Below are 16,033 nucleotides of genomic sequence, written 5' to 3'. Positions count from 1 at the left end.
AGCTGCAGACAGCCACAGGTCTCCTGATATTGTATTGCAATGTTTACATAATGTTGAGGTTCCCACACAATGGTATGTAGAGAGCTAGCTGTTTACAAAGTGCTAGCTCCTCATTTCCAAAAGCTAGACTTCATTTAAAACACAGATAAAAAGGTTAAAATTTTCCTTACTTGCCATGTAACCAATTGTTGTAGTTGCCACAGGGATATTGTGACCTTAAATAAGAAGGAAGGTGGTACATGAAACACTTAAAATGCAGACCACCCAAAGCTTGAACCCACCCCACACCCCCAACAAAATGCATCATCATAATGTAAAAACCACCGGATCAGACTAAAATTTCATGATTTAGTGACTTTTTCTAACCACATTTGATGAAATGGTTCATCAACTCTGCAAAGCCAAATACCACTAATCTTGGGAAAATATTTTGTATTCCTGAGTGTATGGAGGGTACTAATGCTGGTGCCCCATCATCTGAGTGCCTACTTCCCTTCCTTGCATAAAAGAATACTACAAGCCCATCACATATGCAGTTAAACAGCACAAGATCTCATCTCTAAACATACAGCAAAATGAATAACTATAGCTATCTATCACTGTGAACTTATACAATCAGGCCTAGTGCCTTTTTAAAATGGAAGCAAAAGAACTACACAAAACTCACATTTCTTTCATCTTCCTTTCACAAAAGTTAATAAAGCGAAAAGAGCTTGAAGAGGCCCTACTATACAGGGGATAGAGCATCTGGACTGACTCATTTTGGGTGATTTTGCTTTCACTACACTGTTCAAACACACCACAGTAGGTGATGATATCTCAGAAGGATGACAATTATTGTGGGAGCATTAAGAAATAAAAGAAGAATGGCATATGAATTAGCTATGGAGTTGGTTGATGCTGTTAAACTGTTTTTAACACTCTTTCAATTAAATACACCAGATTCTCACTCCAATTTTTAATAATGAACATGAGTACAGCAAATATAGTATAATTCCCATTTTACTCTTCTGACTGTGCTAGTGCAAATGAAAATGGAATGTAACATCAGATTTATGCTTTACAAAATAAACTAAATATGAGATACAGTGTTGTATGCGGATTTAACAGTGTTTCAACTGTCAAGCTGATCTGACTTTCTTTTTCTTGCCTACAGTGGAACTGCCAGAACTAGATTACTAAGCAATTATACACTGTTGTATTCATAAGATGAGTGACACTGCAATTTCGTATTGCCGTAATCAGAAATACGTCATTACAAATTTGATTTTCAGTATTACTCCAGCTAATTTTAGTTTGCGACTGCAAGAGACATTAGACCAATCCAAATGAAGCGTTCTGTTTACTCCTTCATAAAAACAAATGCAGGGTTATTTTCATGAGGTGGGTGTGATCTCACGGTGAGATAAAAGTTATTTATGCTATCTGATCATGTCAGGACAAAGCAGGGAGCCTGCCATCTTCCCTGCTTCTTACCCTTGCGTATACATCAGGGGATGGGCCTGATATTCAAGGCAGTAATTGGGACAGGGAGGGAGGAAGGAGAGAATGAGAACACAAAAGAGGCCTTTAGATGGACAGCAACCTGTTCACTGCACAACAACCAGTTTCTCCTCATAACCCACAATATATGGTAGCTCAGTTCATAGCAGCACCAGGCTTTAGGTGTAACCTAGGCAAATCTCACATAATTCTCATTCTCATGAGGAAACACCAACTGGCATGGGAACCCTATTTTCCTCTTTCAAGTTAGAGACCAAGAATTTCAAGAACTGTGGGGTTAAATTATTCTTCAAAAGAACCCATTCCTCCACATCAGCTTTCCCCATTAGTCACATTTCATGAGGCAGTGCAATGGAAGCAAAAGTCCCGCTATGCTAAATTTCATGAAATCCAAATAAACTGGTTATACCAAATTACTTACTTAATTTATACATTGCTCATCTTAGTGCCTGCTATGTTAAGGACCTGAACTGCTTCAATGAGTACCTATGGGGAGGAAGGCATGCTACAGTCTATTTCCACATGCTGGAACAGTGGGATGTCTTTGCCTAATTCCCTTCGCTAAAACCATGCAGCTCATCTCCCCTCCTTCTGAGTTAAACTTCCTCAACATTACTTGGAGTTGATGGAGAAGCAGCTGGATAGTGGTAATAGTGATCAGTTCTGAACATGAGATAAGAGACAGCAACTGAATCTATTAAGGAGGTACATGCCTATGTTAAAACAGTACTGATACTATATCCCAACAGATATAGAACAAACTTCCCCAAAACACATTCAGAATCCTCATAATTTGTTAACAGGATGAGACATCCTGTCTAATGGAATTAACACATATATGGAAAGTTTTTTAACTTCTTGTGTTAACGTTTTATGGACAATAAAGGTACCAAATAAGACTATGTCAGAATCCTTCCTACAGCATTGCAAAAACAGGTTGTGGGACAAGGATGATAAATATAGGTCTAATCTTCACTCTGATGGGAAAGAGTGTAAGGTGATGCAAACTGTGGTGCTTGCTTTCGTTGGTTCCTTTGTCACTATTTTGTTTATTTTATTACAATTTGGTTACATTTTTATTTCTCATTATACTGATTACAACTCAATTGAGAAGGCATACAAACATTTAAAAATTCATGAGGCATGTATGTCGCTTAAATTTCATTGCAAGAAATCACTCTGATCAGAGATCATCTCCTGTCTTCAAAATCAAGCCTTCTGTGTCATCATCCCAAACTGTACATATTTTATAGACTCAGACTCTAGGACTGGAAGGAACCTCGAGAGGTTATCGAGTCCAGTCCCTTACCCTCATGGCAGCACCAAATACTGTCTAGACCATCCCTGATAAACATTTATATAACCTACTCTTAAATATCTCCAGAGATGGAGATTCCACAACCTCCCTAGGCAATTTATTCCAGTGTTTAACTACCCTGACGGTTGGGAACTTTTTCCTAATGTCCAACTTAAATCTCTCTTGCTACAGTTTAAGCCCATTGCTTCTTGTTCTATCATTGAAGGCTAAGGTGAACAAGTTTTCTCCCTCCTCCTGATGACACTCTTTTAGATACCTGAAAACTGCTATCATGTCCCCTCTGTCGTCTCTTTTCCAAACTAAACAAACCCAATTGTTTCAGCCTTCCTTCATAGGTCATGTTCTCAAGACCTTTTATCATTCTTGTTGCTCTTCTCTGGACCCTCTCCACATCTTTCTTGAAATGCGGTACCCAGAACTGGACACGATACTCCAGTTGAGGCCTAACCAGCACAGAGTAGAGCGGAAGAATGACTTATTGTGTCTTGTTTACAACACACCTGTTAATGCATCCCAGAATCACGTTTGCTTTTTTTTGCAACAGTAGATGTATACATATTTTAACAATTTCAGTTACACTGAATTTGTTTCTCAAATTTATGTTTAAAATCCTAATCAAAACAGAACACTAGTTTGAGTTGCTTGAAAACCACCAATATTTTTTATAGTTTTGCTAATTTCTAAATAAACAAATGATTAGTCTTGGATTTTTTAAGTAACACTGTGAAATATTTATACTCAATCTCTCCGTATTTTTAAAGTAAGATTCAGGTCAGCAGTGTTTGGGTTTGTTTATATATGTGTTATGTGTGTGTGTATGCGAGCGCGCACACACAAACACACAACTCTACCTCGACATAATGCTGTCTTCGGGAGCCAAAAAAATCTTGCCACATTATAGGTGAAACCGTGTTATATCAAACTTGCTTTGATCCACCTGAGTGTGCAGCCCCGCCCCCCCCCCCGGAGCACTGCTTTACCGTGTTATATCCAAATTCTTGTTATATCGGGCTAGAGGGGTGTGTGTGTGTAAATAAATCTGTAAGATGAGGAAATGCAATCAACATAATCAAACTATAGCAATTAAATAAGAAAAACAGTTAGACTATGTCATTTGTTCCTATGAAAGTTCAGGATTGTTCTCTGTAATACATTTATTAGTGTAATGCCCTGTCCAATATTTTATATGAGCCAAAAAGTACAGCTTGCACCTCTTCTCTTAAGAAATTTTATTTTCAGTTTTTAAATCTCACTAAGTATCTGGTTTGAACTGTACTGCCCAGATGCAGCAAGTCATATTGTCCCCAAAGTTCATCTTCTCCTGTTTTCTGCCCACACACACAAAATATTAAGGCTAAGAAGTCACGAACTCAAAAATTAGGAAATGCCAGAATTAAAGTAATTTGTGCATCCTTAGTTCAGCCCCCTTCTGTGTATGCATTATTTTCCCCCAGGACTCCTGCATCATCCAGTGCACAGATTGGACAGTTCTCACCTAGTGCTCAGCTATTCAATTTTTTTTTCCTCTTCATTGTTTAATGTTTGGCTCTAGATCATATTTACTGCACACTATTCAAATCTTACTACTAAGACATATTTATTAATTTCCTTGCTGGCTTTTTTATGGAGCTCCATCAGTATAGTACCAGAGAGCTTTATAAATATTCATTTATCTTCACAGCAGCCCTGTGAAATGAGGGGATGGGATTATCCCCACTTTACTGATGGGGAGAGGAAGTACAAAAGAGATCACAGCAAATAGTATCCACTAGTTTTGGGTGACCAATTTGAGATGCTTAGGACCTGATTTTTCAGAGTAATTGGCAATATATATAAGTTGGCAGAATTCAATTTTTATTCTTTTATAATTTTGACAGATGTGTGTTATTTTAAAGCATTTTTTTCAATTTTTACTGATATACATTTTCACAGGGTCAAACAATTATTTAATGACAGAAAACGCTGAGATTCAAAGAGTCAAAGTTTTATAACCATTAAAAACAAAAGCTGTCAATATCACCTGTCCAATATACAAAATAAATAGCCTCAAATCAAACTCTAATGAGTTCTCAAGAAGCATTTTTCTTACTTCTATTATTATTACTACTACTCCTATTATTTTTCTTATTTCTATTATTACTGATGGAAATTTTTTTTGTCAGTTTCTGTGTATGGGGAAATCGACATTTACGGATAAAAACCTCATCGTTCCAAGCCTAGCTATACAGCATTTTTTATTTCAAAGGACAACTCCCATGAACTACAGTTGCAGTCAGGGTAGATAATTTAAAAAAAAAAAAAAAAAAAAAGACCCAGATTTTTTAATTTAAATCTTATTTAAATTAAATACAGATTGATTTTTTTTTAAATTAAACCTATTTAAGATTTAATTTTAAATTGAGAAATAGTGTTGTGGCCTAATCTTACTATAAGCTATTAAAAAGGAAATACAAAAAATAATATTCAGCAGTATGTTTGCTGCCAGAGTTTTAAAGAAAGTCATATCACTCAACTGGTGTAAGCCACTGGCTAGGCACCTGGAACCAGAGTTTGCCGAAGTAAAAAACGAGCTTTTGATAGAAACAGCCTCTTCTGCAAGTGCAGAGAGAATATTTTCTTCATTTCAGTTTGTTCAAATAATGCTAGGGTGACCAGATGTCCCAATTTTATAGGGACAGCCCCGATTTTGGGAGCTTTTTCTTATATAGGCACCTATATACACCCCCCCGCCCAAACCTGATTTTTTACACTTGCTATCTGGTCACCGTAATTAATGCAGTTCAATGACTAATTCCTTCAAAGCTAAGAAACCAACTGGAAGTTGAACAAGACAGAAAGCTTCTTTTCCTCTTCCAATCTATGAATTAAAATCCAAGTGGAAGAGGATGGGAACTATTAGTTCTAAAATCTGGAAGAAAACAGGGACCAGAAAAAAAAGCAGTGCAATTCACTAACTAGAGATACTTTATTTAATAAATCAGTTAGTTTAAAATGTAAAACATGGTTTGATGAACTTTCGGATAATCATTTTCCCCCCCTATGTATCCAGCACATTTCATGTAGTTTTACTGAATTTTAAAAAAATTTAAATGTTATTTTTGTGCATTTTTAATTGAATATGAATTTCCATCCACACAGAGCTTGACACAAATTACAAGTAAAACGTTAATCTAGCAAATAACACATCATTCACCATTTCTAACAACGTTAAAAATCTGAATAAAAGGTAAATTAAGTCACATGATTGCTTAAATAAATGTGTATAGCTACAGCAACTCCTCCTGCCTGGCAAAAAGCAGCACTGAATTTAGTGTGAGTCTATGCAGGATTGTAAATCAATACGTTGTAAATCAAGAACCGATAACTAAAAAGTACTAATGATTTAGATTAAGGTTTCTTCCTGGGTGATTTAAATCATCATTAAAATCAGTGACTTAAATCAATCCATCCTGGTTGCAGCTATGAGCGCTCAGCACTTCTGCAAATCAGACACCAGGATCTCAAGTCAGACACCCAGAAATGAGGAACGCACAATTCATGGACTGCATATGACAAGTTTAGTTTCGGTAACTTGCCCAGCATCACACAGGAACTCTGGGACAGAGGCAGGGATAGAATCCAATGATCCAAGACAGCATTCAACTGCTTTAACCAGGACACCTTCCTTTGTTTTCCTGTGATCCCCTGCCTCATTCACTTTACATCTGCCAACTTCTGCAACAAACGAAGCAGATAATCTCCTTCAATATACAACCCTGAGCAGGTCTATGCTGTGCACTGAACGAGTTAGGGGTCCTGTGGGAAAAAACAGTATGTGATCATGTAATTAAAAACTATCAAAATGCACAGGCACAAGGGAGCTGAATTAAGGTTGCACAGACAAACTTAATTCTGGCATTTCCTGACTTTGGAGTGCTTAACTTTGCAATCTTAATAATGTCCTTTTAAGGTTATCTGTGTGTACGCAATTCCTTAGGTTTTTAAAAAAGAAAACTGAAAATCCACCACACCCCACAGGAATTCCATGCTGTGGCACCAGAGTCACCCACGTTGATCACCAGCAGGGTTGGAGTATTTAGATCAGCTGTATAGACCTCTACTACTTGAGCAAATGGAGTAAATGAGAGGATGGCAACGTACTACTGCTATGTGGACCAGTACTACAGGCAGATGAGAAAAACTTTGCCCTCGAGTTTCACAGATATTTGCTGACAGGTGAGGAATGGCAAGTCAGTCAGAGATCTTGGATTCCAGTCCAGGCTCTGGAAGGGAACATTCTTCAATAGGTATCAACTCTTCTGCCTGTTCCCCTAAAGCGACTCCTTCAACATTGTCCTCTCCAACCAGTCCTTTTCCCGCCTAAGCTCCTCGTCTCCTCACCTATCAAGTGCCCGTGTCCACTCCTCAGGCTTCTCATCAGTCTCAGTCTTGGTGCCCAGCCAGACCAAGTTTCCCTCCACCCCCATCTGGCTCCACATCTGATGCTGCCTCCATCCCTCACCTTAGCCTCCAATCACTTTCCCTCTTCTACTACCCATGTTCCCCATCCCCACTGGCTCCCAGTCTCAATCGTCTCATCAAGTTTTAGTGCCCCCTCCCCCAATCCAACTCCCTATCCCAATCTCTTTGCCTAGACAGTGCCACACCCAGTTCCTCATCAGATGTCTCCCCATCCCCATTTCCTCCTTTCCCCCAGGTTCCTCATCCAATGCTAAGCTCTCACATTGCAACAGCTGAGAGTAATACTTTCTTCTATCTCCAGCTGGCTAGGAGACTCCCTCCCATCCTGGTGGATGAAGAGCTGGCCTCACTTATTTATGCCTTTGTCACCCCTCAACCAGATTACAGCAATGTGACATACTATGCATGAAACCATCAGCATCTGGGAAGCTCCAACAAGTACAAAATGCCACAGTGCATCTCCTCAGCTACTATGAGCACAACATACCCGTTCTCCCTCTCTGCATTAGCTTCCCATAGAACTTCGAATCAAATTCAGAGTCTTGGTCCTTATCTCTAAATCATTGTCCTGAAAAGACCAGCCCCAGAGAACCTACAACTCCAGATCAAAGAGCATAGTCGAAAACATCACTCCTCTGGCACAATGAAACTCTCAACAATAAGAATGTGAGCAACTTTAAAGAAATACGTTCTCTAATAGATCAGCAATGTAACAACGAAACAATGTTAACTGGGATGATGTTAAGTGAGGAGTTACTGTATGGTGCTGAACATGGTATAAAACCTGTATAGAATAGAATCCAAACTCTGTTCCCCACCCCTAAATTTTCATCCCAGCCCCAGTCACCTTATCCAACTATTCAGAGTCCCCTCACAGCTCCCAGTTCCCTTGCTTTGCCCCGACTACTCTAAATCCCAGTTGTAATCCCCCATTCATTATAAGCTACTCCCTCTTATCCCTTTCTGCATTTGAATCAGGCAGTTTCCTCCCCCATGCTGCCTTGTCCCATTAGGGAAGTCATTAAGAGCACAGGAGAGAGTGTCCCAGCTCTCAGCTGAGGTGTCCAGATTTGGCAAGGTACACACCTGCAACTACAAAAAAATGCTGCTCAGCTAGGAAGCCTCTGTTGAGAATGTACAAACTGATTTTTCAAAGGCTTATAACTTGGCCACATTGGGACAGATTTTCACGGGAATGGTAAAAGGCACAACAACCCTGCCAAGTCCTTGCTCCAAAGCATGGCGGTACTAGAGCTGTTCAAAGGAAAGTCTGCCAAAATTTAATATGGGGAAAACCAGGTATTTTCTCCTAGCCTCATTCTTGGGAATAGGTAAACCATTTTGGCTGGAATTTAAAAAAAAAAAAAAACACCACCAACCAAAAGCAGACACTCAGCAAGGAAAATTGCATCCCAGCTGGTTAAAGACTGACAAAATTATAGGCAACTGAAAACAGAGCCTTATAATGGGAAGAGTCGGGCAACCTAAATAGTAGGTGGTGCTACACTCATGTTTCTAAGTCCCTTTGCATTATTTCTCTGCCCTTGGTGCTCACAATGCTTTCCAAATTAATACTTTAAGTTTAGTTAGTGCTTTCAAATCATTAATAAAATTAAAGCTAGCTCTAATCCCAATACTTGTAGTACCTTGTTAAGGCATCTTCTCCCAATTTGATATTTTACCATTTATTATTATGCTTTGTTTATGGTCCTTCAGCCAATGTTCTGTCCATGGAACAGTAATCACTTACAAGCCTAGTTGCAAAATGAATTAACATAAGATTTCATGACTTAATTAAAAATTGTACTAAATACAAACATATTATATATTTTGCTTTCCTTTCACTCACTCACTTTGAAATGCTGCCTAAAACAATTGAGTTTGTTAGGTAATTTGTTCATAAATTGGTGCTGCTTATTACTTATATTTTTGTAATCCTCTAGATATTTAGTGTTTTCTTAGTATTTGTTCCTTTTTTTAAAAACATAACATTTGGGACAGCAATGGTTAGAAATTTTGTTTAACACTAGTACTCCATTTCTTTTCTCCAGTTGTCCATAACCTTTATGGTAGTCAAAGACTATTCAGAAGCACTGTTAGTCATACAAGAAGTTTGTTATGTAATTCTTCTAATGCCCTCACATGTTTTCCCATCCAGCTGATGTGTACATTTAAGTGTCACATATAGTTTCTTAATCAGTTGCTCCTTATAAAAACATTTACTTTCTAATCAACCCAATCTATGTTATGAGTCTTGTTCCATCTGTTTTAACAAGAAGTACAATAGCTCAGTCATATGAATCCATTTTATTCCTTCATTAAAACTGTTCTCTCTCTCTCTAGTACTCGTCACCTTAATTTGTTTCTAAGAGTCCTCCTCATTCCCTTTAGCCCCTGGTTAGCATCTTTTCATTCTATTAAGGTTTTCCTATATCTTCTGTATAAGTTACAGATGACTATATTCTTGTGTGATACTACTACATATCATACTCTACTCATCTTCTATTTCTTCAAGATTTGCATTCCTGTAATTTGTTTTCTAATAATCCTTTCTAATAATCCTTCTAATAATTGTTTTCTAATAATCCTCTAATAATCCTGTATGTACATTCTGTCTCAGATTGCTTTGTTTCCAAACAAATTCCGTGGCCAGATACTTCTCAAGTGAAAGACCTGTCACTGCAAGAGCTTACCTAGTCCTTGAAAGTAGTTACCAAATATATCTGGTGCCTGCATTGCTCCAGATATTCGCCCAATGGAATGAGAAATCATACAAAGGTCTCTTCTAGATTTGCATTAGAGACAATACAGATCAGGAGTCCTCACTACCTCTCAGAGCTTCTCATGTTGTTCTAACATAGGATTACAGATGGCAAGCTGGGAGTTTAATAGCCAAACAAGTAGACCCCCATCCATGCTGAGTCAGAGCCCAACCTAAGTGTAGAAAAGGAATATCTGCCTCAAATAAATAAGCAAACCATTCCAGACATTTTAGCTGGTGTACTGGAGGCAGCACACAGAGTCACCCAAAATGAGCCTGCCCAGATCTAGCACCCCCCACTCCCTCCTGTGCCCCAATCGCCTGCCCCTAAACTTCCATGCCTCGCACTCCCTCCTGCACCCCAATCACCAGCCTTGAGCCCCCCTCCCACACAGAAACTCTCCCCTTGTCAACCAGAAATTTTTACTTAGCGGCACCTCGCATTCCCTAACATGCTGGATACCAAAGCTTTTACTGTGTATAGAAGCTCTTCCTCATAGGAAGATGAACAATCTGGCCAATAACAATGAGGAAGTCAAATCAGAGCAAGATATTAAACCTGACTAGCCAAAAAAAATTGATAGCTGACACCTTATTCTAGGGCGGAAGTCTCCATGTTTCCAGAGATATTTCTCCAAACGTGTCACCGGTGGAAGTGGGCAGTTTCCAGTTACACCACCACTTATACTATTTCAACTTGTCAAAGATCCCAGATGAGCAAGCAAAGGGAAGAGATGTTCTTTATTACCTGAACAGATCCATACCTCTTATATCTGTTCTATGCTAGCCCACCCCCACTACCAGTACTATAGGAAGCACGAAATGGCCAATATAATGACCAGGTTGCAAAAAAACGCTTTTCCTCATGACCCTTCGAACACCATGCCGTCACTAAGTTCTGCAGTTCCTAACAGACTTCATATTAGTCCTGGGAAGCCTGGGTAAAGTTACTTACAATGGGAACAGAGAGATAGCTCTGCAGTGAAGTATTCTCTGATGATTGCATGACTGCTGTCAGGGAATCCTCACAGGCTTTCAGAAAGACTACAGAACTGCCTGATAGCTGGAAGAAAGTAACCAGTCATACAAAGTTTATAGGGACTTTGTTCTGCGGGTCAAAAATCAGAACAGAGGTAAAAACCTTTTCAGAAGTATAGTCACTGACTACCTTGCCAAAGTAGCAGCAGCAATATGTCCAGTGCCACCATGAAGTCAATATGCTTCAGGTTAGCCTAGTTTCTAAATGGAGTTTCCAGAAGCGAGGAATCTGTCAGTCAGATCTGCTTCCTCATCAGAATCTCTCAAACCAGGACTCCTTGTCTTTTTGGGATATCACTGTGTTGCTCAACTATTTAATCTTAATTCCTCTTGCAGTTTAAGTGGTTTAACAGCAAAATCAGCATGTCTTCTGGTTTCCAATGCCCAGCAAGATTATCAGAAGTGACTCCTGAATAAGGATAAGGAATAAGGAAAAATCTAAAGGCTGTGAATTTTCCTAATTTAAGCAGACAGTAACCTTATAACAGATTAGCAAAGAACCAAGAACATATACCCCCTCCTGTCTCAAAATGCACATTGGCAAATACAGAGCTTTAACACTTGGTATGGACACCTCTCCTAACAGCCGAAGGCTTCTGAAAACCACTTCAATACCATCAGTTTTGAACTGAATCACATGAAAAATGCAGGCTTAATTGTTGTTACATTTGGGCTGTGAAGGAGGGCCCCATAACAATAGAAGACGAGACAAGCAATAATTTGTGTTTCATGGCAGCTGAATAAAGGAAATTTAGTAAAGACCACACTAACCCCCTCCACTGTGTTCAGCAGAAAAGGAAAGCAAGCATATGCACCAAGAAGAGCAGTAATATAGCTGGGTTAGCCATTTGGAAGTCAGCTATTTAATTAAAGGGTCTTTGTATTTTCAACAGCCCATCTCTTAACAGAGATGGTTCAAAACTCTATTGTATGCAGTACGTAGGAAAAATTGGTTTGAAAATTAGGAGTGGCTGCCCTAGATGCAGAGAAAGGGTATGTGCTTGAAGAGTTCGCTGAGTGAAAATGACTACAGCTGATTGACATGGGGATTTCAGAATATGCAAGAGCTTTTTAGGCCTACTAAATATCTAAAACTTAGGTAAATCTAGCTATATCGCTAAGAGGTTTGAAAAATTCAGACCCGACACACACAGTTAAGCCAATCTCAGACAATGGAAGAATTCTTCTTTCAACATAGTTACTGCCTCTCAAAGGGGTGGAAAACCCTTTCCATTGCTGTAACAAGTGTCCATACTATAGCAGTATAATCCAACTGTATACCTATAATCCAACTGTATCACCATAGAGCTTGTAGAGCAGACGTACCTGTAACCAAAGCTATGGGCTGGTCTATACTAGAAAACTTAAGTCCACCTAGCTACACCACTCAGCGGTGTGAAAAATTCTTCTGCTAATCTAGCTGGCATCTCGGTGAGGTAGATTTAAAAGTTTATTAGAGAATGTTTAAATAAAAAATGATTATCTACACCAACAGGAGAACCCCTTCCATCACCACAGGTAGTTTCACACAGACATCCCCAAAGACAAGAAAAACCCATAACTTCTAAAGAGAGGTAACAAAGGGTAAATGGCTTCTGGAACACACATCCCTCTCTCAGGCTGTCTACACACTACATAGCTTTTAGCTACAGGGGGCTTTTTTAAGCATCTGTGAACGAAAAAATTGTGTCGTTCAATTGGCAGTGTAGACAAGCCTTCAGAGTCAGTCAATGGGCATGGGAGGAGATTTACACTTTCAGCAAGCAGTACTGCCCTCAGGCTGCAGCAGGCAAACACAAAGAGAAGCCAAAAATACAAAGATGAGAGCTGGTTATGGTGTTTGTCACAAGGACCCACACAGTCAAAGCCATTTGCTTCTACTATAGCTAGAGGTTGTGACAGCCACAGTTTCTGTAGCCTGTTGGTCACAAGACAAAGCCTTCATCATAAGACAATGGAGGGTCTCAGATGCAAGAAGTACAATTTGGCAGCTGAGAGGCTCAGGCCATGTCTACATCTAAAATTTTGCAGCGCTGGTTGTTACAGCTGTATTAGTACAACTGTATAGGGCCAGCGCTGCAGAGTGGCCACACTTACAGCAACCAGCGCTGCAAGTGGTGTTAGATGTGGCCACACTGCAGCGCTGTTGGGCGGCTTCAAGGGGGGTTCCGGGACCGAGAGAGCAAACCGGGAACGCCGCGGTTTGCTCTCTCTGTCCCGGAGCCAGCCAGCAAACCGCGGGGAAGGAGACCTGCTTGCTCGGGGTTCCGGGACCGAGAGAGCAAACCGGGAAAGGAAACCAGCTTCGCCGCGGTTTGCTCTCTCGGTCCCGGAGCCAGCCAGCAAACCGCGGGGAAGGAGACCTGCTTGCTCGGGGTTCCGGGACCGAGAGAGCAAACCGGGAAAGGAAACCAGCTTCGCCGCGGTTTGCTCTCTCGGTCCCGGAACCCCGAGCAAGCAGGTCTCCTTCCCCGCGGTTTGCTGGCTGGCTCCGGGACCGAGAGAGCAAACCGCGGCGTTCCCGGTTTGCTCTCTCGGTCCCGGAACCCCGAGCAAGCAGGTCTCCTTCCCCGCGGTTTGCTGGCTGGCTCCGGGACCGAGAGAGCAAACCGCGGCGTTCCCGGTTTGCTCTCTCGGTCCCGGAACCCCGAGCAAGCAGGTCTCCTTCCCTGCGGTTTGCTGGCTGGCTCCGGGACCGAGAGAGCAAACCGGGAAAGGAAACCAGCTTGATTACCAGAGGCTTCCTCCTTCCACGGAGGTCAAGAAAAGCGCTGGTGAGTGTCTACATTGCATTACCAGCGCTGGATCACCAGCGCTGGATCCTCTACACCCGAGACAAAACGGGAGTACGGCCAGCGCTGCAAACAGGGAGTTGCAGCGCTGGTGATGCCCTGCAGATGTGGACACTCTCAAAGTTGCAGCGCTGTAACTCCCTCACCAGCGCTGCAACTTTCTGATGTAGACAAGCCCTCAGGTACTAAGAAGTATCTAAAGATTACCTTCCACACGTGAGAAGTGTGGCTTTATACCTTGTTAAAAGCAGAATACCTTGTAAGGACAGATACATCTCTTTCAGTAAATTAGAATTTAACCCCCTCTCACCCTGGAAAAAAAAATTATATGTATATACACACTGCAGTCACTCAATCCTATTGGTCTAGAAAAGGTAGTTAATTTTTCTCCCCTCCTTGAACATAGATCAAATCCTCAAAAGACCCAATCCCAGTTCAGAAGCTGAAACAACTCAGAGCAGCTTTTTCCTATTAATGCCCCAGATATCACCTCTGAGGATTTCTTCACCCAGTGATTCCCAATGTTTTTTTTCCTTCTCAAGTATTGGCATATTAGAAATGCACATATTAAGTAAAGTATTTTCAGCTTTATATTTGTGACCTGCTTTGTTTAGATAACAGCATGTGTTTTATAGGTGGGGCAGCAACAACCCTTATATTAACATTGTCTAATACTTTCCATTACACATTTGACTTAAAAAAAAAAAAGAAAAAAGCTCTAATAACTCAATGATTTGCAGTAAGACTTGGAATTCTGGCAAGGGGACAGACCAGAGGTAAGTGAGGTGCCTTTTGCTGTTCCCATGAAAATCCATTTGGATTTGGCGCAGTTAAAAGATCTGAAATGGTCCTGTTCCATCTGTGTTTTGCTCAGTACAACTTGCTAAAAGCCTGCTATCAAAATTCCTTAACATTCCATTAGCAATGCTCATGCATCAACTCACCATTTCCTTTCAGCATGCCACACAGACCTGGAACTCCTGACAAGACACACAAAATGCATCCTCCTATTTCTCCTCCCTATATTTGAACACCCAACTGCTGGGGGGGCGAGGGGGGCGCGGAGTGTAACCTGGGTTGGAAGCCAGGAAGCAATGAGTTTTAGATTTCTTCTAATTTGCTGTTAATAATTTGGTGCCCCTCACAATCATTACTGAGCAAGGCCTCATGCTCCACTGTCAGGTTACACAAGGAGGAAACAGAACTCTGATCTTTGATATAGCTGACCCAAGTCTCACCCACTTCACCATATGGACTTTCAGAAAGAGTCAGCCAAATCTATGTTCTTGGCTATGCTGTCTAAAATGGGGCTACTCATACATATGCAATCGTTAAATGTCAAGTGGGTGGAGTTAATTTTTTTATCTAAAGAGACAGATGAATATATATATATAAATAATTCTTATATTCCCATCAAAACAGAAATACCTGTTCTTAAAATCAAAGATTCATTTTTATCAAGAAATAGTCCATAGTTTGGCATTTTCACTAGTCTGACACACTAACACATTCAAAACCAAACCTGCAAACTAAAATCAGAGGGTATAACAGCATTCGAAAATATCTGCATGTGCCTCACTCTTTTACATGTTAGTTTTAAGCATTAGGTTATTCTTTATTTTTTTAAATCAAACTTTAACCTAAAGCATTTTTAGAAGATCAAGATAGTAAGGCTATTACTGGAAAAGTAAATTCAACTGTCTCTTCACTGCAGGAACTGCTATGCTGTATATCTTGAACCGGATAAATAAATTTAAAAATAACCATTATTAAAGTTTCTTTAAATTAAGAATCCAAGTTAAAAATGCAGGTTGTGACAGTTTATTGTGAAAACTGAAGAACAGTGTGCTTGTTCTAGCTCCAGGCTGTCAGGAATGTGATGTGGCTACAACTTCTCACCAACAAAGGTCATCTCATAAACTATAATCCATGGGGCAACAGAGAGAAGCAGTAACCCAAAAAGCAAATTTCTGACTGCAACTTCTTCTCACATAGCCTGCAACAGTAAAAGTCTTGTATACCCTTTTGCCAATACTGTCTGTTTATGAAGAGGTTGTCGTCAGACTAGTTCTGTTTAAGCCACTTCACAGAAATGCCATATTAGAAGACTGTCCAAATTCACATTAGTATTTTAACAACAGCTGAAAACAGTTCTCTTTG

General features: G+C 40.2%; 1 protein-coding gene across 1 annotated transcript in view; it reads right to left on the bottom strand.

Annotated features, from left to right (window-relative positions):
- CDK13 (cyclin dependent kinase 13) overlaps positions 1-16,033 on the bottom strand; it is a 76,752-nt gene that overhangs the window by 36,313 nt on the left and 24,406 nt on the right. Inside the window, exon 6 of the mRNA XM_030551392.1 lies at positions 171-215. Coding sequence (XP_030407252.1) covers positions 171-215 — 45 coding nt within the window. The remainder of the gene's footprint in view (positions 1-170; positions 216-16,033) is intronic.

This window comes from Gopherus evgoodei, chromosome 2 (genome assembly GCF_007399415.2).
Source record: "Gopherus evgoodei ecotype Sinaloan lineage chromosome 2, rGopEvg1_v1.p, whole genome shotgun sequence".
NCBI lineage: Eukaryota > Metazoa > Chordata > Testudines > Testudinidae > Gopherus > Gopherus evgoodei.
The sequence above is the reverse complement of the archived record's forward strand: the minus strand, read 5'-3'. Positions and strand labels throughout refer to the sequence as shown.